At 40.3% G+C, this 25,717-nt stretch overlaps 1 protein-coding gene and 1 pseudogene across 2 annotated transcripts in view; one reads left to right on the top strand and one right to left on the bottom strand.

The window, feature by feature from the left end:
* Window positions 1-20,245, top strand: part of CCDC138 (coiled-coil domain containing 138) — a 30,895-nt gene extending 10,650 nt beyond the window's left edge. Inside the window, exons 7-12 of one of the 2 annotated variants that reach the window (XM_045283966.1) lie at window positions 4,734-4,853; window positions 7,594-7,671; window positions 8,578-8,685; window positions 10,689-10,853; window positions 18,327-18,443; window positions 20,133-20,245. In XM_045283966.1, coding sequence (XP_045139901.1) covers window positions 4,734-4,853; window positions 7,594-7,671; window positions 8,578-8,685; window positions 10,689-10,853; window positions 18,327-18,443; window positions 20,133-20,165 — 621 coding nt within the window. In that variant the 3' untranslated portion in view covers window positions 20,166-20,245. Of the gene's footprint in view, window positions 1-4,733; window positions 4,854-7,593; window positions 7,672-8,577; window positions 8,686-10,688; window positions 10,854-18,326; window positions 18,444-20,132 lie in introns of those variants that run through there. The other variant, XM_045283967.1, reaches the window with a different exon arrangement.
* LOC101647421 lies at window positions 1,760-3,141 on the bottom strand (annotated as a pseudogene).
* Window positions 20,246-25,717: the final 5,472 nt, after the last annotated feature.

Genomic DNA, 25,717 nt, shown 5'->3' with positions numbered 1-25,717 from the left:
TGCACATTGTTATGCATCGCATAAGCATAGGAAAACATTCTCCAATCACAATTACTATGTCAATAAGTAACACCATTGTTATAGCAAGAAATTAATGTTAATTAACTAATGTAATGAATTATGTAGTCCACATTCCCTTTCCTAATTGGTTCAGTATATGTCTTATTTTGGGTTTTGTTTTATTTTCTAATGTAGGCGCTAGTTAAGAGTTAAACAACCAGAAAAAAAAAGTTATACATTATATTTGGTTGATCATGTTTATATGAGCATATATATATATTTTTGTTGTTGTTGTTACAATTGCTTCTCCCCTCCTCTTGACTCATACGTAGAGTCTTTGTTACGTGTCTCTGAGGTTTTGTTCTCTTTTCTCCCCACCTTTGTCTTCTCTTTCCTTCAATTGAATAATTTCTGTTGGTCCATCTGTAAGTTTGCTTTTCCTTCTTTTGTTTTCATGTGAGTATGGATCCCATCTAGTGAATTTTTGGCTTTGATGTCTCTAAGTTCTAAAGTTAAATTTTCAGTTATGTATGTAAAAACTTTTTGGGGAAAAAAACTTTTATGAGAATTTCTGGGTTTACACTTATTTACATTTACCTTATGGTGTACAGTTAAAATAACTAAAAACCCACGGCCATCGAGTAAGCTTTGATTAGAACTGCGCCCTGGGGTCCCTGAGACTGCAGATCTTTAGGGGAGCGGAGCCTCATCTCTCTCCCGTGACACTCGCTCCACAGCAACAGCAGGGCCTCTTCTTCTCGACAGAGGTTTTGAATTTCTTTATCTGATCGTTCCAGCACCTTTGTAATTGGGGGATTGGTGTCGGAATCACAACTGACATGATGACAGTGGGCCGATTTTTGGTTTGATCTATCAGTTGCCTTTTTTCCCTAGCATTCAGTAACATGTTCCTGGTGCTTTTTATGTCCAGACATTGTGGATTGTAATTTAGACTTTGAATATTTTGTAGCATTTTTAATGGATTTTGTTATCATCCTCTGGAAAATATTTGTATTTACTTATAATTTAAAGCCGTGAGGTCACTTAGGTTTAAACCAAAAGTTATTTCTCACCATCTTTGGGCAAGGGATTCCTATAGTTTTTTTTTCTTTTTTTGTGGGGGGACACAGGCTGGGGGACTACCCAGCCTCTCATTTGTTTTATTTAACTTATTTCAGTGCTTTATAATAAAGGAAACACTAACAAAGCCATGTCTATGCTGAGTCAGCACTGGCACGCCCAGCTCAGCCTTCCCCTTAGCACAGCAGGCCCTGCTGTGATGGGGCAGTGAGGGAAGCAGAGGTAGGCAGTAACCAGGTTGTGTTTAATGATGGGGAAATGGGCCAGGCCATACACAGACCTCTGCCCATCCCCTTTGCTCATGGCCTTGAGAAGCCAGAAGCAGCCAGGGGAGAGCAGTGGTTGCACCCCAAGGCAGGTAGCCATGGTCCCTCTGACGGTGTGCAAAATACTAAATGCTAATTTGGCATTGAGGCCAGCCTGGGAAAGAGAAAGGGATAATGCTTTGTGCAGCCAGCCCAGGGGGAAGGTGGGTTAGGAAGCCCCTACCCCTGGTGAGAGAAAGGTAAGAAAGAGACCCCCAGCATGGAGGGACACAGGCACAGGGCCAGCTTCTGTCTAGCCTCTGGGGTGGAGGGCAGACAGTCACAGGGCCAGTTTCTGTCTAGCCTCTGGAGTGGAGGGGAGACATCCACAGGGCCAGTTTCTGTCTAGCCTCTGGGGTGGAGGACAGTGGAGATTACAGATCCTCATCCCCAATGCCCTCGAAGGCGAAGTTGCCGCGGATGTCACTGGCACTGGCATCTGTGCTGGCACTGCCAATTCCCCGCAAGTTCACAGCACTCAGCTTGCTTGAGAGTTGACCATGGACTCGACTGGCATCAGGTGACTCAAGCAGTGGGGGGGTGGGGGGGCTTTACTGCTTGCTGACTCTCTGAACGCCCCAACCGCCAGCGCCGCATCTTCCTGATGCTGCCACCAGATTTCTTCCCCATCAGTTCATCTACCATGGACTGTAAGCAAATGCTCATCATGATAGCCTGGGGGCTGGTGATGGTGACCCACTGTAGTCAGTCCTTGCTCATGAGGTATTGGAAAGCTAGTTCCAGGCGCACCTCGCCCCGTCCCTTGCCAGGGCTGCTCGTGCCCCCGCTGGGCAGAGGCACAGACCAGGTAACCCGCCAGCACCGCATTCGGGTGACCCGGAAGGAGCCTTCACGGAGTTGCTGGCCAGGTAAGCGGAGCTGGAGGCTGAGCTCACTGTTGCCAGCTCTCACCACCACAGGACAGTCCTTTTCTGGGAAGTCAGCCACACAGGCATCAAAGCGCAGGTAGCCATAGTGCCGCAGCGTCTGGGCCAACCTCAGGAACTCCTTCTTGGAGACCTTTTCTTGCAGAGACTTGAGCTGCCGGTGCTGCTCCTTGGTGACCAGGATCCACCCACGCTCAATATCTGATACTGTCTTGAGCATAAAGCAGGTTCAGGCCAACCCGGTTCTCCATGACATCATCATCATAGGCAGAGTCCCAATAACTTTTCCTGAGCACAATCTTATGCTCTTGACTCCGTAGACTAGTAACAGACACATAAGGCAGCTCAAACTCTTGCAACTTCCGCACAAAAGAAAAGGCGCCATCCTCTTTTTCTCGAAATAGAAAGAGACTAAAGTATCCAATCAAGTCATCTGGAAGATCCAGCTTTGCAGCCACAGCTTTGATCTGAAGTCAGCACATTGACCAGAACTTTTTGTCCATTGCTGAGCAACACTTCCAAGGAGACCTCTTCTGTGGGGACTTGCTGTGTCTCCTGTTGTGCTCGACGTAGGAAACCATTGAAGGTCTCACTGCTCCCAAGCAATGGGTCTTGCCGAACTACTTGCATGTACTTCTCTAACTGCTCCCTCCTCTGTTCTACCTCAGCAGGTGTCAGAGAGAAAAGTTTCTTAGGGGGGAATGCAGGAAGCACATTGGCCCCATTCTCCTTGCGGAGCTGCTCGTGCAGACCCAGGAGCTGGCTGTAGCGCACCCGGCAGTGCAGGACTCCGTTCACGGGAATGTTGTAGGCCACGTAGGGGGAGCCACCGCTGTCCCCGGGATGGAAAAGTGCATGTTCCTGGCGGCAGGCCCCCCAGGCTCTAGTCTGTGAGGGCCGCGGAGCCTCTGCGCGGCTGAACTCCGCAGCTCAGCGCATCCTCCCAGCTTCACTCGCCATTTTGGGGGGATTCCTCTAGTTCTCATCAGTCCAGTAGGCTTGGTCTTTTTTACAAATTTGAGTTTTGCTTGACGTTTTCCTCTTATTTTAACCAGGAGCATTTATTTTATTTCTCGCCAGGATGGTTTGTAGTTTATAACTTATATGTAATTTAAGTCACCTTATTATATACTGACAGGGCTCTTGTGGAGTGGTTATGCATTGAGCTGTGTTGGGCACCACTTATTTCTTCTTGTTGGGTGTGTATTTAGGTGCATAAAAATTAGGACAACTGAATATTTAAACTACTTTTATGAGTAACTTCATCTTTGACTGCATGTAAAATTATGCTCTTGCTATTGCATAGCAAGAGAATTCCATAACCCCCCCCATTATTGATTTTTTTGACAGAATTAAAGACAATGATTAGAATTCCATATTTCTTCATCCTGTTCTTCAGCTTGATTTCTCTTGGATTTGTGTGTTACTATTCCTATTAAGTAGAAAGATCACTGTGTTGTTTTAGTGGTATTTATGTGAGTTTTTTAGGAAGTAGAAAATAACTATTTTCTTGGTTTCCTATAGAAACTTGCTGATTTCAATATATTATGAATAAACAGTAAAAGGTGCAAGAAACTATAAGTATTCACATTTTAATTCTGAAATCCCATTTAAATGTAATTGGAAGAGAAATTTATTTGATTCGTTTTATGAACCCTTTTAAGAAAAGTTAAATAGTTGGGGGATAAGAGAAATTTTAGTATGTAAGTAAAATTATTTTGAGATATAAAACTGACATACATTTTATAGCCATTTATAAAACTAAGAAATTAGTTTGCTCTCTTTAAAATTTCTTTCAACTTTCTCAAGGGTAATTTGCACCTTGAATTTTAATTTCGGACACATCCTTCATTGAGCATTCTATGATGTCCAATAGAAAACTTTTCAGTGCTTTTCTATGGGTGGATTTTTCCTGAGTAAAAACAGAAAATAGACTCATTGCTTTTTAATTTGTGTGATAAATATATTTTAATAGGTATTTTATAAGTAGTTTTAATATTATTATTATTATGTGGTTTACGAGCAATTTGTATAAATGATTTTTAATTTCAGTCACCTTGTGATACACTGAAAGAGCCCTGGTGGTGGAGTGTTTACGCATTGAGGCTGTGACCCACTAGATCCCCGATTCAAAATCACCAGCTGCTACATGGGGGGTGGGATAAGATGCAGCTTTCTACTCCCGCAAAGAGTTGTAGTTTTGGAAACTCCCAGGGGGCAGTTCTACCCTGTCCTAAAATGCCATTATGAGTTGGCATTGGCTTGATGGCAATGAGTTTGGTTTTAGTTTTTGGATTATACACTGACTTGTCCTCTGAATGTAGTGTATTGAATTATATATACTCTGATTAAAGCTCGTGGGAGTTAAGGAATTCTAATTTTTAATTAGGTTATGTTTAATAGCATTAGTAGAGTGAAACCCTTACCTAATTTTCAGATTAAACTTTATTTCTCTACCCAGCAACATGAAGCAGAAGTTGAACACTTAACTGAAGTTCTCAAGGAAAAGATTAAGGAAAGCAAGAGGCTGAAATCATCTTTTGATGCATTGAAAGAATTGAATGATAGCTTAAAAAAACAGGTAACATTTTAATATATCTTAATATGTAAAACACTTTTGGAACAGTTTATAGTTAACAAAGTATAAGTTAAGGCTGATCAAATGTGTTGAAGAAAGCTGATGGTGCTTGGCTATTACAAGATAAAGTGCCCTGGGTGTTAAAGTTGAAGTTAAACAAGCGGTCATCTAACAGGAAGCAACAAAGCCCACGTGGAAGAAGCACACCAACCCTTGTGATCACGAGGTGTCGATGGTATCAAGTATTAGGCATCAGAAGACCCAAAACAAACAACAATTTCGATGTGAACAAGGGGGGACAGAATAGAGACCCAAAGCCATCTGTAGCCAATTGGACATCCCATCACAGAAGGGCCAAAAAGAAGGGACGAGCCAGCCAGGGTGTAGTATAGCACCAATGAAACATAAGAACTTTCTTCTAGTTCTTTAATGCTGCCCCCCCCACCCCTTATCATGACCCCAATTCTACCTTACAAATCTGGCTAGACCAGAGCATGTACACTGGTACAGATAAGAGCTCTCGACACACAGAATCCAGGACAGATAAACCTCTCAGGACCAATGAGAGTAGTGATACCATGAGGGTAGGGGGAGAAAAGGGGAGCCGATTGCAATGATTGATGTACAACCCTCCCTCTCCCCAGGGGGACCAACCACAAATGGGGGTGAAGGGAGACGGCAGACGGTGTAAAATATGAAAATAAAAATAATTTATAAATTATCAAGTGTTCACAAGGGTAGAGGGTGGGGGGGGGGAGGGATAAAAGAGCTGATATCAGGGGCTCAAGTAGAAAGAAAATGTTTTGGAAACATGATGGCAACATAGGGACAAATGTGCTTGAAACAATTGATGTATGATTAGTAAAAAGAGCTGTAAAAGCCCCCAATAACATGGTTTATTTTTAAAAAGAAAACCCTCGCTGACTCATAGTGACCATGCAGCACAGAATGGGACTCCCTGTGTGGGTTTCTCAGGCTGTAAATCTTTATATGAGTAGAAAACCTCATCTTCTTCTCAAGTATGGCTGTTGGGTTCAAACTACTGACCTTGTGGTTTGCAGCGTCACCAGGGCCGTGAGTTGGTTTGGTTTGTGCAGGAGTGCTGGTGGTGCGGCTGGCGACGGACTGAGCTGCTAAGTGAAGGGTTTTCGGTTTGAACCTACCAGCTGTTCCGTGACAGAAGATTAGCCATTGTGCTTCCATAAAGATTGACAGCCTTGGAAATCACTTGGGGCCTTGGGGCGGGGTTCTTACTCTGCCCTGCATGGCTGCTTTGAATCAACTTGATAGCACGCGAGGTTTGGGTAATGACTAATGGGATCCTGTGATATACAGTGATTCAGCTGTTGCCTCTCACCTGCCAGTAGAAAAGAACTGTCCATTTGCATCCCTAGAGATTACCAGTCCCTGGGGCAGAGTTTCTTGCCTGGTGGAGTGGGAGCAGTGAGAAAGAGGAAGCCCCTCCACCAAATGGATAGCACAGTGGCTGCAGCTATGGGCTGAGACACAGAACAGTTGTGAGGATGGCGCAGGGTCGAGCTGTGTTTCGGTCTGTTGCACACTGGGTCGCTGTGAGTCAGAGCGGACTTGAGGGCATCTAACCAACAACGACAACGACAACATCAGCAAGAGATACCTGTTGCTTTCTCGTCAGTTCACACGCGTAGCACCCAGGGAGCAGTTCTGTCCATCCGAGTGGGGTTGACTTGGTGGCAGTGGGTCTGCTTTTGGTGTTAGGGTTCATTAACCAGTCTTTGTTTCCCTTGACTTCTCTACTCGGGGAGACTGACCCTGTTGGCAGTGATAACTGTATACCTGCTTTCCCTGTCCATCTGATGATTTGACTTTCTGGATTTATGCCCTCTCATAACTGTGACCTTCATTTGCTATTTTCTGGAAACCTGCTTTGCCCCTGGAGAAATGGCATTTCCCCTAAGTCTCCACCCAGCCCTCTTGATAAGGGTTTCTTGAATTGCCGGCATATGTTCATGTCCATCTCTCAGGTTTCTTGAAAAAATTTTCATGAGTGTGGTGGTGGGTTGGGATACATAAATTGAGTAGTTGAAGTTTCTCATTATATTCAGAAGTAAAGTGTTTAAAATGGTTCTTTCAATTCATTATTTCATGAATTTTTCGAAATCCCCTTGTTTGTCAGATACCTGAAGTCAATGATAGAGAAAGTCTTTAGCAGGACCTTTGTGCAATGAACCAAAATAAGTTGTATTTCCATCAAGGATTAAATTGAAAATGTTAATTTGTCGAAAGATAATATGTTGGTATGAGTGGCTGTTGACCACTGGGTAGTGGTGACCTTACACCATCGTCCGGTATCACAAAACATTAGCTCCTCGGGAATAAATCTAGAGAGGGGTGTATGAAGTATCTATATAAACTGAAGACTATAAAGAATTGTTAAAGGAAACAGAAATTAATTGAAGGAACCCTGTTGGCACTCTGGGGTAAGCATTGGCGTCCTAACAACTAACGCTGAGGTTCCCGCCCACTAGCACTCTGCTCCCGTACAGAGTCACAGGTTTGGAAACAACGCCGCCCTTTAGGGTCACTAAGAATCAGAAATGACTCCCTGGTGGTGGGTTGGGTTGTACACTTGAATTATGTGCTTCATCTGTTTGCTCTGTCGTGCTGCTTAATTATGCAGGCCAGATGAGACAGTGGATTGTTTGAGAAACCTTCAGTATGATTTGCAGATATACATTAAAATATGTACCTTTTCCTCCCGTAGTTAAATGAAGTAAGTGAAGAAAACAGGAAGATGGAGATGCAGGCTAAGAGAGTTCAAGCGCGTTTAGATAATTTACAGGTAAGTTTACTTGCCATTTTATTTCTCAGCCTGTAAATCTTTAATTTTTTTAATTAACTAGATGAGGCCTTACCTTTCAGATAATCATTTCATATTAAACAATTTAAATAATTTATTAAGGCTCCCAGTAGATTGCCCTGTTCTCTCCCCCTTTCCCCCCTTCTCCCTCCTGTAGAAGATGCTCTTCCCCTTACTGGCACTAACACTCCCTTCCCTTCCCTTTCTCCCCCTCTCACAAAGTCTGTTGCTTTTGGCATGAGAGAACTTTTGTCCTGATTTTTTTCTCTTATGACAGTAGACTCATACAATATTTGTCTTCTGGGGTTTGACTAACTTCATTCAGCATGATGTCCTCCAAATCCATGGGTGTCATGAGGTGTTTCATAGTTTTATTTTTAGTGTTTAGCAATACATACTACTCCATTGGGTGTATGTGCCAGAGTTCATTTATTCATTCTTCCACTGATGGCATCAACGTTGATTCCTTCTTCTTGCAGTGATAAAACGGTGCGGTGATTAACATGGGCATGCATATGTCTGTTTATGCTGTCTCTTATTTCTTTTAAGTTGTATACCAAGGAATGGGATTTAAAGTATTGGATCATAAAGTATCAGTATTCCCCATTATTTGCGGAAGCACCCTCCTGCTATCCACAATGGATGTGCCTTTTTACAGGTCCATCAGCAGTGTGCTGGGGTTCTGATCTCTCTGCACCTTCTCTAGCATTAAAAAAAATTTTTTTTATCAGTGCTGGTGTGAGATGGTATGTTGTTATTTTTATGAGTATCTCTTGAATATTTGATTGCCATTTTCTTGAGATTCTAGTGAATTTTAAAATGGTTGCATTTTGGACTTTTTCACTAAAAAGAAATGATCCTTTAATTAATGGATATATTCTTTTGCAGAGGAAGTATGAGTTTATGACAGTACAGAAATTGAAAGGAAGCTCTCATTCTTTTCATGAGATGAAAAGTTTAAAGCAAGAAAAAATAACAGTTTCAAAAACTTCCAAGGTATGGTGTGATTTAAAATTTCTTAGATGGAGAAACAGGAGATTTTTCTCTTGTTCTTTAATCTTTTTTTTTTTTTCATTTAACTATGAGAAGGGTTACCATAACAGTCTGTTATAGAGAAATATCTCTAGAATATTTCAAATATAACTTTATTTGCAAAAGCAGCATATTTAAACAGTACTTCAGGCATATTAACAGTGACAAAAATCACAACTTAAGGGTCGCAACTTGTGTTGTTCAGTATGTTTTGAGGTTTTACAAACTTTGAATGTGATTTTCTTATACCAAATACTACATTCCATACATGAACGGATTTCCTTTTCCTTTTCTCTTAAGAATTTTTTTAAAAGTGAGGTTAAAAAAAAAATCACAAAGTAGAACAAGGCACAGATCCTTAAGTGTGTAGTTTGATTCGTTTTGACAGACTTGGACACTCATGTAACCTACATCCCATCAAGATGGAGAATGCTTTCTATTATGCTAGAAAGTTCCCCTGTGCCCCCTTCCTGGTCATTCTTTCTGCTAGGAGGATTGGTTGACCTGATTTTTATCACTATAAAGTAGATTGTTAATTAAGAATTTTAGAACTTGAGACCAGTCTTTGCAATTGTGTCATGTGTATTGGTTGATGTGAAGTTTCTCTTGGTTGGCATACTGTTGAGAGTATAAAGCACGTGTCCCTTTCTGTTGCTCAGTAATGTTCCATTGTATAACTGTACTATAGGTTGCTTCTCTGTTGTGCTGATAGATACCTGGACTATTTTTGTTTTGTCCATTATGAATAAAGCTGCTAAAAAATCACATACTAGGCTTTTGTGCACTTAACGTTTCCATTCCTCGTGGAATGAAATGCATCCAGGACTAGAATATCTGGGTCATTAGGTAGATGCATATTTAACTTTCTGTCAAACTGCCAAACTATTTTCCAGAGCAGAATCGCACCATTGTGTGCTTCTGCCATCGATGTATGGAAGTCCTGGCCGCTCGACATTGTCAACATTTGGTGCTTTCCGTCTTTTGTGTTTGTTAGAAGAATAATGTGTTAGCTCTACGATTTATCTTTGTGTTTTCAATCAGTTGACTTCTGTTTTTGTGGATTAGTTTTCTTAATGCTGCCTTTGTATTCATTTGATTTCATATTTCTCTCTTCTCAGATTAAAAAAATAAGTAGAAAATACTGCTTGGCTTAAGAAAGAGATGTGATAGAAGTTAAATTAAATTGACCAAATATTTGTTTTGAAGAAATAGTAAAGCAGTCCAATAAAATGTTCACTGATTTTAAGGCATCTCGTTCTTACTCTTTTCTCACAATTTCTGTAAACTCTCAGAGAACAAAATTTCCAGAAAAAAAACAACTGAAGAAATCATAGCCAGTTTCTGGAATGTCACAAGGCAACAAAAATCAAAGTAACAACCTTTCTGAGAAGAAGACAATATGAAGCTCCATAGGTGGAAATTCGTTAGCTTTTGAAACATTTAATTTGTGGAGATCTCTTAGGTATTGGTGTTTTATGTTCCCGAGTTCAGATTTGTACGTTATTACACTCAGATTAAGGACTCAAACGTTTCTTTTCTTTTTGGCATTGAAGTTTATTTTATTTTATTGGGGGCTCATACAACTCTTCACAATCTGTACATCCATTCATTGTGTCAAGCATTTGTTGCCATCGTCACTCTCTAAGCATTTACTTTCTACTTGAGCTCTTGGTATCAGCTCCTCAAAAAATTTATTTTTATATTAAAGTGCAGTTATTTGGCTTCATTGTTATGATGGAGTCTCCTTCCTTTCTCTGAGCCAGAAGTTATCATGTTTTCAGTATTTGTTTGGGATGTATGATTTAGAATTTCTTTGGGTTGTTTGGAAAATGCCTTTTTTAAATGCATGTTTTAAGTGAATACCTAAATTCTCCCACAATCATTGATAAAAATTTTACCTTTGCAGTTTTATGATCTATGCAGGTTACACAATGAAATAAATGTATGATATACTTTTCATTTTATAGGTACCACTTAATACACAAGTTTATGAGCTTTTGACTATGTTCATGGACTGGATTTCAGATCATCACCTTAGTAAACTAAAGAGTGAAGACGTGGGGATGGAGGGAGAAAAGGCGCTGATCAAACATACTTCTCAGAGAAATGATATTCAAGAGAAGTGTGTAAAGGTTTGTTTTTAAATTCAGAAACTATGGCTCAGGGGACATGAGGATTAGGAAAAGCCTAGCATATATTTTACAAGTGAAAAAACATTAGAGTATCTGTGATGGAAAATTTACCATGCCATTAGTTACAGGATTAATTTCAGACTTAGTTAAAATTGATTCATTTCTTTGCGTTTCTTAATGTATTGGAAATGTTTCTTTTAAAAAATAGAAACCAGATATTAAAACCATGTTTTAAATGGTGGAGTAATCAGTGATGTGAACAATTCCTCATTTTGACATTTAAAATCCATTAGCATGAGTTTACTTTGTCTTTTAGCTTGAGAGAGAAAAAGCATTTTAAGTAGTTTATCTTGGATTGATTTATCCATTAGTATCTGTGAACAGATATATGACTAAGCCCATCTTCCTTCTTCATTTAGTAAGCTCTAGTGAGAGGAGCCCTGGTGGCACAGGGTTAAGGTCTCAGCAGCCAGTCGAAAGGTGGGTGGTGGAAACCCATCCACAGCAATGGTCTTCTGTAAAGATTACCGTGCAGAAAACCCTCATGGGCAATTCTACTCAGTCAGGGATTTGCTGAGTCTGAATCTACTCGAGAACACCCAACATTAACCGATTCTTTTAGTCAAAGCATTGTTTTCCCTTTGTGGTTACTAATATACTAATAAAGGTAGAATGATCTTAAAACTTATAAATAGCCTAACTAGAACAAGAGAAAAGTTTAGAGTAGCACATCAAATTAGTTATTTCAACATACTTGTGGCCAACACGAGCAGTTATTCAGACTTTTTAAAGTGGGCTATTAAACTTCAATTTTAAAATGGTACAACCTTTTTTTTTTCTTTCCAGGCAGGGTATAGAAGGAGAAGCACTTTGGTGGGCACTGTGTACCAAAAATACTTGTGTAACTCAAATATTTTTTCAAACTAATTTCTTCAGAAATGTATTTTGGACCTTTCTGATGTATTTTGTTGTGTGAGGATAGATTTAATATTTTAAAAGTACACAAAGCCATTGGGACTAAGTCTGATGGAAGCGGGTATATCGGGAAGTATTGCTGCTGTGGTGCCTGCTTCTGTGTGGAAAGGTTTATTCCAAACAAAACCTGTTAGGACATTTCTGGGTGGTTAGGGGTGGCTGCAGACAAGTTCTCTCAGGAATACATGCTCTTAGCCTTGGAGAACTTACCTCATTGCCAGTGAGTTGACTCCGAATCACAACAAGCCTATCGTGTGGAGGAGGACTGCCTTTGGGTTTCCAAAGATCTTATAACATCTTTACAGGAGCAGATAGCTCCATCTCTCTTCCTGAGAGCAACTGGTGGATCAAAAAACCCATCATGTGGTTAGCAGTTCAGTGATTAGCCCACCACGTTCCCAGGGCTCCTTTCGTCTTGTCAAAGTACCTTAGAAGTACATGAAAGATTTCTTTAAAACCATGGCTTCGGAGGGAGGGGGTCTGGTGGATTAAATTCAAGGCAAAGAGGACCGCTTAGACAGTTAGGGGGACTATTGGAATTCCAAAGGGGGAGGATCGTGATTTTCTCGAAGGACAGAGATGATCATGGGTGCTTAATACAGAGAACTTGCAGAAAACGAGAGCAAAAGGCCAGCAAGGTTGCGCTGAGGAGTTTCTTTCCCTTCATGACCGTGCTGTGTTCATGCTTGGAGGGTGACCAAGGTGGTCCTGGGAGTATTCCATTGGGAAACCTTACCCAACACCTACCCTACAGCCCTGATCTTGCTCCTTAAGACATTTTTTGTTCCCCAAACTCAGACTCTTTAAAGGGAATACAATTGAGTTAAGGGTACCCAAACTGCCTTTTGACATAGCGTAAACTGGAGAATGCAGAATTCTTTAGAGTAGGATTAGAAATAGAAACTCTGGGTATGGGAAGTATAGAAGTACATAGATGGAGACTACATTGAGAAACAATAACTTTATATTTTGATATTTTTGTTTAAAAAGGTCTATAGGAATTTGTAGTAATACTTTGTGACCTTTCTTCCTATAAACTGTTTATTTTACAACCAGTTGCCATCAAGTCAGTTCTTACCTCTTCTGCTACTCTCTGTCTCTTGATTGGAGCATTTAATCCATTTACATTCAGTGCTATTATTGATAGGTATGGATTTATTTCTATCATTTTGCACTGTTTTTTTTTCTGTTGTTAGTTTGCTTTGGTAATGTTTTTGGTTTCTTTATTTTTCTGTGTTGAATTCATTTTGTTTCTGGGGTTTCATATCATATTTATCCTTGCTGTTATTTTACTATGAAGCCCCAGTGGTATAGTGGTTAAGCATTGGACTGTGATCCATATGGTTGACAGTTCAAAACCACCAAGACCTTTCTATTCTCGTAAACTGTTACAGTCTCCGAAACCCATAGGGGGTTGTTAATGACTTGATGGAAGTGAGTTTGGGTTTTTTTGGGTTGTTGTTATTTTACTGTTTACCAGATTTTTAAAAATTTGGGTGAGGCGTTTCCATTTTCTTAGAGGTTACCTTGTTATTTGTTATTTTCTTCCCGATAAAACTGTAAATCTTTGTGGAAGCAGACTACCACATCTTTCTCCTATGGGTCAGTTTGTGGGTTCAAATTGCTGACTTTTATGCCAGCAGCTAAGCATTTAAACCACATCATCGGGGCTACTCTTATCATTTACAGAATTTTAATATTTTTATTTAATCAATCCTAAATCTTTTATTATTTCTATTACTTGTATGAAATATATAAAGAATTTCTCCCAGTTCCACATGGACCATCAAGAGGAGCTGAGGTTAGCAAGCTACCACAAAATGTGTCTAACTCCTTTATTGTATTCTTTATCTTTCCTACCCTCTAGGACTTAAAAAAAAAATGCATAAAGACCTTCGTATAGGTTTATACTTTAGGCTTTTTATCATTTCATGGTTTACTTTCAAGTATTTAATCCATCTATAATATATTTTGTGGAGTCCTCGTGGCATAATGGTTATGAGTTGGTCTGTTAACCACAGGGCAGTAGTTTGAACCATCAGCCACTCTGGGAGAAAGACGAGCCCTTTGACGCCTGTGAAGAGCTGCTGTCTCAGCAACCCATCGGGGCAGTTCTGCCCTGTCCTATGGAGTTGCTTTCAGTCAGAATCCATTCTATGGCAGTGAGGATCATGTATTCTGATGTAAAATAATGAGATAGAGATCCAACTTTTTTTTTAATAGCAAAAAATAATTAAAAGTTGCCTCAGTATATTACTGCAACAATTCAATGTTCCCATTTGATTTGAAATATTACCTATATCCTATGCAAATTTTACCTATGAGTTAAAATGACATAACTTACAAAAGATTATCGAATGCAGCTAAGACAGTATTTAGGGGAATTTTTAGATATAAATCCTATTTTAATAGAAAAGAAAGATTGCAAATCAGTATGATGACCTTCCACTCAAGGCATTAGAAAAGATGTGCAAATTAAACTTGAAACAAATAGAATGAAGACAAAAGTGAATTATTGGGACAGAAATTATTGAAGGAAAAGCAGTAGAGAAACTGAAATGATAAAGTTGGTAAGCCTTTTCTGGTTTGGCTATGGGGAAAAAAAAGAAAAACTCAAATTGCTAAAGGAGGAATGACAGAGAAGATGTTACTATCATCCCTGCATGAATTAAGAGGACTGTAAGAAAATGTTGCAGACAATTGTATCTTAATAAATTAGATAACATGAAATGGACAAAAGAAAGGTGACACTATTGAAACCGACTCAAGAAAAGCAGAGTAGACTTGTAATTAATAATTGAATTAATGAAAAGACTACCCACAAAGAATATGGCTCAGTCCCAGATGACCTCACTGGTTAATTCTGTTGAATATTTAAAGATAAATCGATACCAATTCTTTGTACAGACATTCTTTAAAAATTTTAAAGGGAGAAGACATTTCCCAATTCAGATGCAGTTCAATCCTGTTTTGCATAAATTGACAAGCTGATCCTAAAATGTCTATACAAATGCAAGGGACCCAGAATATCCAATAAACGCTCAAAAAGGACTCATAGTGCCTCATTTCAAAACTTACTTCAAAGCTACCAAAAAGATAGGGTGGTGCCGGCTAAAGAATAGAAAGCTTTCTTAAGACAGGGAGAAAGCCAGTGAAGAGGTTCAAGCAGAAAAGTAGCATGGTTAGGTTTGTGCTTCCAAGGGCCCTGCTGGCTCTTATGTTGGCCACCATGAAAAGGAACCAAGAGTGAATGCTGAGACAGTAATTGGGAGACTTTAATCATTTCAGGTGATTTAATATTCGGATTGGAGTATGGCAATGGAATGAGTAGTGGGATGTTAAGAAAACAGTTAAAGTTGGAATTGATGGAACTTGGTAACAGATAAGAGGTTACTCAGGTTGCTGAAATTTGCAGTGGAATAAAAGTTGATACAGTCTATTTAGGAAGGGTGTATCCTTGTGCAGACCTAGTTTCCAATCAGAGAAAGCTTTTAAAAAAAATCATTTTATTGGAGGTTCATACAACTCATCACAATCCATACCTCCATCCATTGTGTGTCAAGCACATTTGTACATTTGTTTCCCTCATCATTCTCAAAACATTTGCTTTCTACTTGAGCCCTTGGTATCAGCTCCTCATTTTTTCCTCTCCCCCGCTCTCCCCTCCTTCTTGAACCCTTGATAATTTATAAATTATTATTATTTTGTCATGCCTTACATGGTCTGATGTCTCCCTTGGAGACGGCTTTCAATGTTGCCTTTTATTCACCTGTTTATGGTACTATATTGTGATGGGTATTTATTCCACCCTTTTCACAGAAAATAGAAGTTTAGAAGTACTTCAACTATTTAGCAAAAAGTCGTTTTAAAAGTCTAGCTGGTCATCTAAATGCATTCATTCCAACATTTTGAACCCATTGTATAAAAAGTTTTGTGTACACACACACACACACACACACACACACACGCAAAGGAAGGGTGTCTCAATTGCCACTGAGTCAATTCTGAGTCATCGTGATTACTGACAGGCTAGAATTGCCCGATCAGCTTTTCAAAGCTGTAGGTTTTTACGGAATCTGACTATAGGATCCTTCTCCCGTGGAATGGCAGGTGGGCTTAAACTGCCAGCCTTTGGGTTAGCAGCTGAGCACTTTACTCACTGCGCCACCAGGCATCACTTGATATCATTTACTCAGGAAATACTGGAGCAGGTCTAAGTCTTGGGAGGAAACGTAATTATTTTGGACATGCGGAATTTGACATACCTTGGAAATATCAAAATCAATTTGTTCAGTGGGCATTGCTTATAAGGAAGGGGTCTGAGTGAGAGTCATTAGAGAGTTTGTTCATTGAAACTAAAGGTGTGACGGGAGAGCAAACTGAGAGAGAGAGAATGGACCTCAACCAGGCCCACCAAGCACGGAGTAGGACACTCCTATTCTGAGTAGCCAAGGCACAGAGAGGACTGTAGGGTTGGTCCCACCACACGAGATACGATGTCCCCACACTGATCCACAGTTCTGCAGGGGACAGCACTGGAGATACAGTACGGGAATTGTGCCTGGTCTCACCCTCCCCCCCCCAACACACACACACACACACACACACGCACATGCACACGCACGCACGCACACACACACGCCCAGGGCGCAGCATGAAGGGAGTGCAACAGAGCAGCAAGGGGAGCAAAAATGAGGTCCCTGAGGAGTCCCAGAAATAGACTTAAGACTTGGGGGGCAGACTTGGCACCTCCTCAGACTCGATTGGGAAACATGAGTCAGCAGACAGACCTTGAACTATTTTTAGCCCCCCCCCCTTTAAATGTCTATCTACATAAGAGGCAAGATAAACCCAAGGAGAAAATGGACTGACAGTTCTGGGGGACAGGGGAGAGGGGGACGAGGTGGGGGAGGAGGGGGGAGCCAACAAACCCAGGGACCAGGCAACAACAAGAAATCAGGCATCATAACATGAGAACAAGTATATCGATGGGAACAAGGGGGTTTGGAGTGGAGACCCAAAGCCTATCTGTAGACAATACGACATCCCTTCACAGAAGGGTCACAAGGAAGGGACGAGTCAGCTAGGGTTTCGTATAGCACCTATCAAACACATAACATTCCTCTAGTTTTTTAGTACTTACTCCCCCCACTATCATGACCCCAGTTCTACCTTACAAATCCGGTTAGACCACAGCATGTACATTGGTACAGAAAAGAGCTCTGGCCAAACGGAATCCAGGACAGATAAATCCCTCAGGAACAATAATGGGAGTAGCAATACTATGAGGGTAGGGGGAAGGGTGGATGGAGAAGAGGGAGAAAGAGGGAACCAATTGCAAGGATCGATGTATTACTCCCCCACCCCAACCAGGGCATCAACAACAGAAACGTGGGTGAAGGGAGACTCAGATGGTGAAAGACATGAAAACAGTAATTTATAATTTATCAAGGGTGGGAAGTAGGGGTGTGGAGGGGGAAAAAAGTGGAGCTGATAACCCAGAGCTCAAATAGAAAGAAAATGTTTTGAAACGAATGATGCCAACATAAGTACAAATATGCTTGATACAATCGATGTATGGGTTGTTATAAGAGCTGTAAGAGCCCCTAATAAAATGGTTCACTTAAAAAAACTAAAGGCTTGAATGAGATTGTCTAGGGGGAGGTCCTCCCCCCCAAAAAAAATCATTCCAAACTCTGCCAGTTGCCATGGCAACCCCTGTCTTTCTAGGTGTTTCTGGGTGAGCTCAAACAGCCAGCTTTTCCGTTACTGGTCAAGTATTTAACCATTGGCACTCCCCAGGGATGTCCTAAGATGTAAACAAAGAAGGCCTAATATGGAGTCTTGAGGCTTGACATTTAATTATCCAGTGAATGAAGGAGTAGTAAAAGAGATTGATTTTTTAAAAAAGGATTGATAGCGATGAGAGATATAGAAAAGCACATAAGAGAAATTGCTCTCAAAGAAGTCAAGGAATGTGAGGAGAAAAGTGGTGAATGGAATGAGATACTGCTGTGGGAGCTCAAATGAGGTTAGAGGTGATAATAGGTATTGAATTTCATGACATGGCGGTCATTGGCTATTGGAGAGAGCATGATTTCTAATCATGGTGGCAGAAACCACATTCATGTACTTTATATTATTTTATGTAAACATAACTAAGGCTGAAAAATCCTTTTTGTCCATATGCTATGTTTATTGCCTGCATATGATTTTTCTCTAGTGAGTAAATTGATTCAAGCAATCTGATCCATTGAATGTTTAAATTTCAAAGAGTAGCACTGTCTATCTAACCTCCTTAGATTAAATTCCAAAATGTACTCATAATTTAGCTCAAAGGTAACACATTTAAAACTTCACATACTTCATTACCAAATTGTATTTCATTTAATGGGTTGTTCCTTAGAAAACTACTTTTTAAAGAGGATGTATGGAAAAGTGTGATAATTGATTCCAGACATCTGAATACACTTTACCTTTACTTTCTATCATTTTTAGCTTTTGCCTGTGATTTCTGAGCAACTACAATGGATGCCCTTTGTGAATGCCAAATATCATGAGCCTTTCGTAAAGTTTATATATTGGTCACTAAGGCAAATAGATGCTGGAACACAGGTAATTTAGAATAAATATCCATTTAAGAAGTTCTCTATTTAGTGTTGTTTTTAAGTCATTTTCTTACACATTCTGGCATTTTTTTATGTGGTCTCAGTATTCCAGAACCTCTACTTATGTCTCTTGTTTTTATTCACTGTCTATCTCTTCTCTCCTTGTATATGTTTTATTCCTCAATATTGTAGACGTGACTTTAATGTATAATGGTCCTTTAAGATAGTCATGGAAAAATTTCATTGTCTTTTAATTCTATTTTCCATGAACTTTTTGAAGCCTCTCATATAACATATTGAGTTTAGAATTTTATATAATTATATAACAGTACTTTTATTTCTGTATTAGATTAGTCTTAAAAATCCACAAATGACCAGTTGTTTTTTGATTTTTCATCTTTTGCTGAAGGTAATAGAAATTAAGGATGTCCGGTTTTGACAATTTGATAAGTCCTATCTAAATGAGACGTTGAATATTGGGTAACTCAATCTGCTTTAAAAAAATTGTTTCCAAATCTTTAGAAAAGTGTATAGTATATTTCACCTACTTCCCCAGAATTATTTCAATTAGAATGTACATTTCCTACAATTCACGTGCATGGATTGTAGGGAAAACCAGTAAACCGGTTGCTGACACGTGCATGGATTGTAGGGAAAACCAGTAAGCCGGTTGCTGAGAAGACACCTCTGAGCCATGTGTTTCAGAGGAAGACTGAGCTCTCCAGGCCGTTTCGGACTGTGACCTTTTGGAATTAGACCAACCAGACCTTTCTTCCAGTCTACTTCTGGGCATTGGTGTGCAGCTAACTCTTCAGTTAGTAGTCACATGCTTAGACATTTACATCACCAAGAGACTTCCCTAATTGTAGTAGGTAGTAAAGTTTTATTTCCCCAGTTAGGATTGATAAAACTCTGATTAAAAGAATGAGAAAAACAGTTTTATCTTTATAGTTTAATCTAGGACCCATGGAACACAGGAAGCAAACATACCAGTTACTTTCTTCTTTTTCACCATGTGTTTGATATATATCAAGCTATTTATATAATTGTTTCTGCCCCAAATGATGTCCTAGGCATTAGTGAGCTGCAGTGAGCTGTGTCGACTGTCCCCTGGTTTACCAGACAAACTGCAGAGGAGCGGCACTGCATCCATCTCCAAAGAGAACATGTCAGGATCTGTCTTGGAGTACAGTTCTTTCAGGAATAAAATAATACCCATTTGCTTACAAGGAAGATCAGTTAGTTAATTATGACTATTGTTCATATTTACGGACCCAACCACTAACTCCAATGATGAAGAAGTTACAGAATTCTACCAACTTGAGCAGTCTAAAATGGATTAAACATGTAATCACAATGCATTGATAATTACTAGTGATTGGAGGAATAGGAACATTGGAAATAAAGAGAAAGGATTGGTAGTTGGAAAATATTGCCTTGGTAATAGAAATGAAGCAGGAGATCACAAAAGGCCATTAAAAAGAAAGGAAGGGGGCGGGGCTTAAAAAAAAAAAAAGAACAGACCAAAGTGGCTGTCAGAAGATACTGTGAAACCTGTTCTTGAAGGCAGAGAAGCTAAAGTAAGTGGAAGAAATGATCAATTACAAGGGCTGAACAGATGATTTCAAAGATTATAAATATTGTAATGAAAAATGATTTTTTAAAAAACCCAAAAATATTTTAATGAAATGTGCAGAGACCTGGAGATAAAAAACATTTCGGACATTGAAAGAGCAGGATAAAACTCAAGCCCCAAGTTACAATACTGAAAGTTTTTATGGACAAAATTAACAACTGGTGATATGCAGATGATACAACCCTGCTTGCTGAAAGTGAGGAGAGTTGGAAGCACTTGGTGAAGATCAAGGATTACAGCCTTCAATATGGACTACTATATTCCTTACTCGATGTAAAGAAAACCAAATATCTCACAACTGGACCAATTGTTATTATGATAAATGGAGAAAAGACTGAAGCTGTCAGGGTTTCATCTTGCTTGGATCCACAATCAATACTCGTGGAAGCAGCAGTCAAGAGAACCAGCGATTCATTGCATTGGGTAAATATTTGCACAGACCTTTTTAAAGTGTGGAAGAGCCGAGGTGTCACTTTGAGGGCTAAGGTGCAGCTGACTCAAACCGTGGTATTTTCATTCACCTCATAGGCATGTGAAAGTTGGACATCAAAGAAAGAAGACCAAGAAAAATGAATGTATTTGAATTACAGTGCTGGCAAAGATGTTGGTGAAAGTATTTGGACTGCCAGAAGAACAAAGAAGTCTGTCTTGAAAGAAGTACAGCCAGAATGCTCCTTTGAATCAGGGAGGTAAGACTTCCAGCTTACCTATTTCCAGGCGAGACTGGGTCCTGGAAAAGGACATCAGGCTTGGTAAAGTAGAAGGGCAGTGAAAAGCGGAAGGCCTTCAAGGAGATTAGAGGGACACAGTGGCTGCAACAATGGGATCAAAGATAACAGCAACTGTGAGGATGATGCAGGACCAGACAGTGTTTTGCTCTGCTGTGCATAGGGTCACCATGAGTCGCACTGTCTTGATGGCACCTAAGAGCCTGGGTAAGATAATGAACAATGCAAGAAGTATTAAAAGAAATTGTAAGGAATACACAGAGTCACTGTATCAAAAGGAATTACTTGACATTCAACCATTTCAAGTGGCAGCATATACTCAAGAACCCATGACACTGAAGGAAGGTGTCTTAAGATATACTGAAAGCATTGGTGAAAAATGAGGCTCCACCCTCCTGGAGGTCACCCTCTTGACTGTGTTAGATGCTTTTCCGATTTTTGGTATATGAAACTCAGGACTGCTGAAGCTACAGGGACAGCCAGTATAATACGGGGTTCAGGGGGAGGAGGTGTACAGAGGTGTGGTGGTAGGGTAAAAGGAAGATGATGTCAAGGAGTCTAGAAAAAGAATGTTTTGTAGCAATTGTACAATTCAACTTTGTGTGATTGAAACATGGAATGCTATGATATATGTATTAAATCCCAACTAATAATAATAGAAAAGCGAGGCTCCAGGAATTGACGGAATACCAGTTGAAATGTTTCAGTAGCTGTTGAAGCACTGGAAACCCTCACTCATCGATGAAAACTTTGGAAACAACTACCTGGCTAACCAATTGGAAACGATCCATGTTTGTGCCCATTTCAAGCAGAGGTGACCGAACAGATGTGGAAATTCTTATACAATATCATTAACATCATGTGCAAGTAAAATTTTACTGGAAATAATTTTAAAAGAGTTGCTGCAGCACATTAAAAGAGAAATGCCAGGAATCCCAGCTGGATTCAAAAGAGGACGTGGAATGCGGACTAGCATTGCCGACATCGTGTGGCCCATGACTGAAAGCCGAGACTACTCGAAAGATGTTTGCGTGGTTTCATTGACTGAAGCTGTCAGGCATTGGACGGCGCTAACCGCAGCGATCTGAAAAGCTGACTGATGTCCCACTCACTTGTGACATTCACCATCCCCGCAGTTGTGCCATGCACAATCAGGTCACACCTTCTCAGTCAGTGACTGAAGTGTTGAACTGTGGGAGCTATTAAGTATGTCTCAAAAAACCTGTTTTGTAAAAATTGGAATCAGTCACAAAATCTTCCGTTTTAAACGCAGAAATTAAAAAAACGAATCCTCATCTACATTTTAGGAGCAATGCAGATTTGGGAGTCAATTGGTCATCAGTACCTAGGAAGATGAGATTATAAAACTTAGTCTCAGAGTGGGAGATTTGTGTTATGTTAAGGGACATTTTATCCTAATTTTTAATTTGTTTTCAGTTTTTTATCTGTACCTGTTCCACGCAGCCCCCTCCTTTAACTTTAAATTTTTCATGGTCGTTGAGAATACACACAGCAGAACATACACAGTTCCACAGTTCCTATGTGTTCCGTTCAGTAAAATCGATTATATACCCCAGGCATCCTCAGACTGCGGCCCGCCGAGGACATTTATCGAGCCCGCCCGGTATTTTTTGCCCCGTTTGTTTTTTTACTTCAAAATAAGATACGTGCAGTGTGCATAGCAATTTGTTCATAGTTTTTTAAAAAAACTATAATCCGGCCCTCCAACGGGTCTGAGGGACAGTGAACTGACCCCCTGTTTAAGAAGTTTGAGGACCCTTGATATATACTCTTCCATTTGTGCACCTGCGCTCACCTTCCTGACATCAGAATTGCTTCTCCCCATGCCCATAAACACATTGCCCTTTCAGTCTCCTAGCTAATCTCTTAGGTTCCTGCTCTCACTTTGATCCCATATTGATAGATCTTAACAGAGCACAATATTCAAAGCAGATATTCTTTACCTATTAAACTGTTATTTGGTGTAGAGAAAACGTATTGTGATTATTTTTGGTTTAAGGTTAAAGATTATCCCAGAGCAGTATTTTCAGGAATTCATCCAGTTTCCATGGTTCCAAAAATCTAGATTCCATGAGAGCTGGGAATCTGTTTTTCATTTCTCCTCTTTTGATTAATATTCTATCATGTCGTTTATTGAAATGTTCAGGGAACATTTCCAGGCACTATCCAGTTTTCCGGTCTCATGACAAAATAGACAGTCATTCCTAGAGGCAATTGGCCACATATTCCATATTTGATTCCTGACTCTCATTCTTGTTCCTTGTGAATAGATACGAAATATCGTATTTTGAATAACTGCTTACAAGCAAGTAAGGCCGTAAGCACTGTGCAACCAAACTATCATGTAGAGCAGAGGTGCTAAGCATGGTGTTCCTATTTTGGATTTTTGGATAATCCTATTTTGGATTACAACACTTCAGACTTGTTTATATGCCATTACTCTTTTTTCCCCTCTGCACTCATAGATTCTAAATGAGAATTATTCTTGGTGTAACCAAATATTTTATTCTTTTGAAAGTGTCAAATCCTCCAAATATTACTGCAGTGTGTGACATTTGTAGTCATACTGAGGTATAAGGCAGTGAGGCTGCAGATGATCATCGCATAAGGGAACACAGTAAGGTACACTTGGTAAACCAGTGATTGCTAATGATCAGGGATAAAGAAGCTGTGGGGTGGACTGCCTGCCTCTCCTTCATGGATATTTCTCTGTGCCTCCTAATTATAGACTCTGCTCTTAAAACTTTTGAAATTGAGTCTTCAATAAATTATTCTAATTTTATTCTTAGAAAATTACTGTTTTTATTTCTTGATGAGGCTTTCTACTCCCATAAACAGTTAGTCTCAGAAACCCACAGGGGCGGTTTTACTCTATCCTATGGGGTTGCTATGAGTCAGAACTGACTGGATGGCAGTGAGCTTTCTTTTAAATCTTTACAGAAGGAACTGCCCTTGTGGGTTTCCAAGAATGCAACTTTGTATGGGAATAGCAAGCCCCATCTTTCCCTGAATGAGCAGCTGAGGGCTTCTAACTGCCGACCTTGTGGTTAGCAGCTCACCATGTAACCCACAGTCTAGGGAATGCCGTGAGGCAATTTGTACTGTCAGATGGCATTGCTGTGAGAAAAAAGTCAACTCAAGGGACCTCCAACAACAGCAAAATACCTACTTTCAAAAAGCTTGGTGTTAAAATTGTTACTTTCCACGGATCTCCATATAACCTCCTCCCCGGGAGACAGACAACCGAAAAGTGGGTAAGATATGACAAAATAATAATAGTTTATAAATTATCAAGGGCTCATAGGGAGGGGGGAGCGGAGAGAGAGGGGGGAAAATGAGTAGCTGATACCAAGGGCTCAAGTAGAAAGCAAATGTTTTGAGAATGATGATGGCAACAAATGTACAAATGTGCTTGACACAGTGGATGAATGGATGGGTTGTTAAGAGTTGTATGAGCCCTCAATAAAATGATTTTTTAAAAAAAATTATTTTACAATCTTTCCTATTTTAACTCTGCGTTAAAGTAAGAAAAAAGAGTTAAACTTATTTTTCACACAAATATTTGGAGCATTCAAAATATACTAAAGTTACTGATTGGGTTTTTCTTCTTAACAGTTTTATTGGCACTTCGTACAATTTAATAGTTCATCTATATCAAGAACCTCTTCATTTTCTGAACATGAATAAGTATGTTATGATATTTTCTTATTTTTGACAGCATTCCACGCTGACATCAACCTTGAGAAGGCTGGGTGAAGACATATTCAGAGGAGTCATAACTAAGGGAACACAGGAGAATTCTGTTGAGCATGCGGTCGAGAATAAACCAAAGACAGCCGCTTTCTTTAAGAGCTCCAGTTTACCACTGAGATTTTTATCGACCTTAATTGTTCTGAAAACAGTAACTCAAGGTAGGTTTTCAAAGGTATTTGAGCAATTTATTTGATCAATTATTTTTGTCTTTTACTTATTTATTTTTAGAATCATTTTATTGGGGGCTCATACAAACCTTATCACATAACCTCCTCCCCGGGGGACAGACAACCGAAAAGTGGGTAAAAGGAGTGGGTAAGATATGACAAAATAATAATAGTTTATAAATTATCAAGGGCTCATAAGGGAGGGGGGAGCACATTTGTACATTCGTTGCCCTCATCATTCTCAAAACATTTGCTCTCCACTTAAGCCCCTGGCATCAGCTCCTTATTTCTCCCCCTCCCTCATGTACCCTTGATAATTTATAAATTATTATTTTGTCATATCTTACACTGTCCAATGTCTCCCTTTACCCACTTTTCTGTTGTCCATCCCCCAGGGAGATCCCTGTAATCGGTTCCCCCTTTCTACTCACCCTCCTGGTATCGCCACTCTCAGCACTTGTCCTGAAGGGATCATCTGTCCTGGATTCCCTGTGGTTCCAGTTTCTATCTGTACCAGTGTACATCCTCTGGTCTAGCCAGATTTGGAAGGTAGACTTGGGATCATGATAGTGGGGGTGGTGGTGGTGGAGGACTCCGAGTGGCTGAGCCAGATCCACAAGCTGCTGCGCGTGTCTGTGCTGGTGGTGGAGCTGCTGGACTCGGGCTCCTCCGTCCTCGTCAGCCTGGAGGATGGCTGGGATGTCACCACCCAGGTCGTGTCGCTGGTGCAGCTGCTCTCGGACCCCTTCTACCGCACCCTAGAGGGCTTCCGGCTGCTGGTGGAGAAGGAGTGGCTGTCCTTCGGGCATCGCTTCAGCCACCGCGGGGCCCACACCCTGGCCGGGCAGAGCAGTGGCTTCACGCCCATCTTCCTGCAGTTCTTGGATTGCGTGCACCAGGTCCACCTGCAATTCCCCATGGAGTTTGAGTTCAGCCAGTTCTACCTCAAGTTCCTCACCTACCACCACGTATCCCG

This window comes from Echinops telfairi, unplaced genomic scaffold (genome assembly GCF_000313985.2).
Source record: "Echinops telfairi isolate 266 unplaced genomic scaffold, ASM31398v2 ScPeMD7_7467;HRSCAF=8505_1, whole genome shotgun sequence".
NCBI classification, from domain to species: domain Eukaryota; kingdom Metazoa; phylum Chordata; class Mammalia; order Afrosoricida; family Tenrecidae; genus Echinops; species Echinops telfairi.
This window is presented reverse-complemented; position numbering and strand designations above follow the sequence as displayed.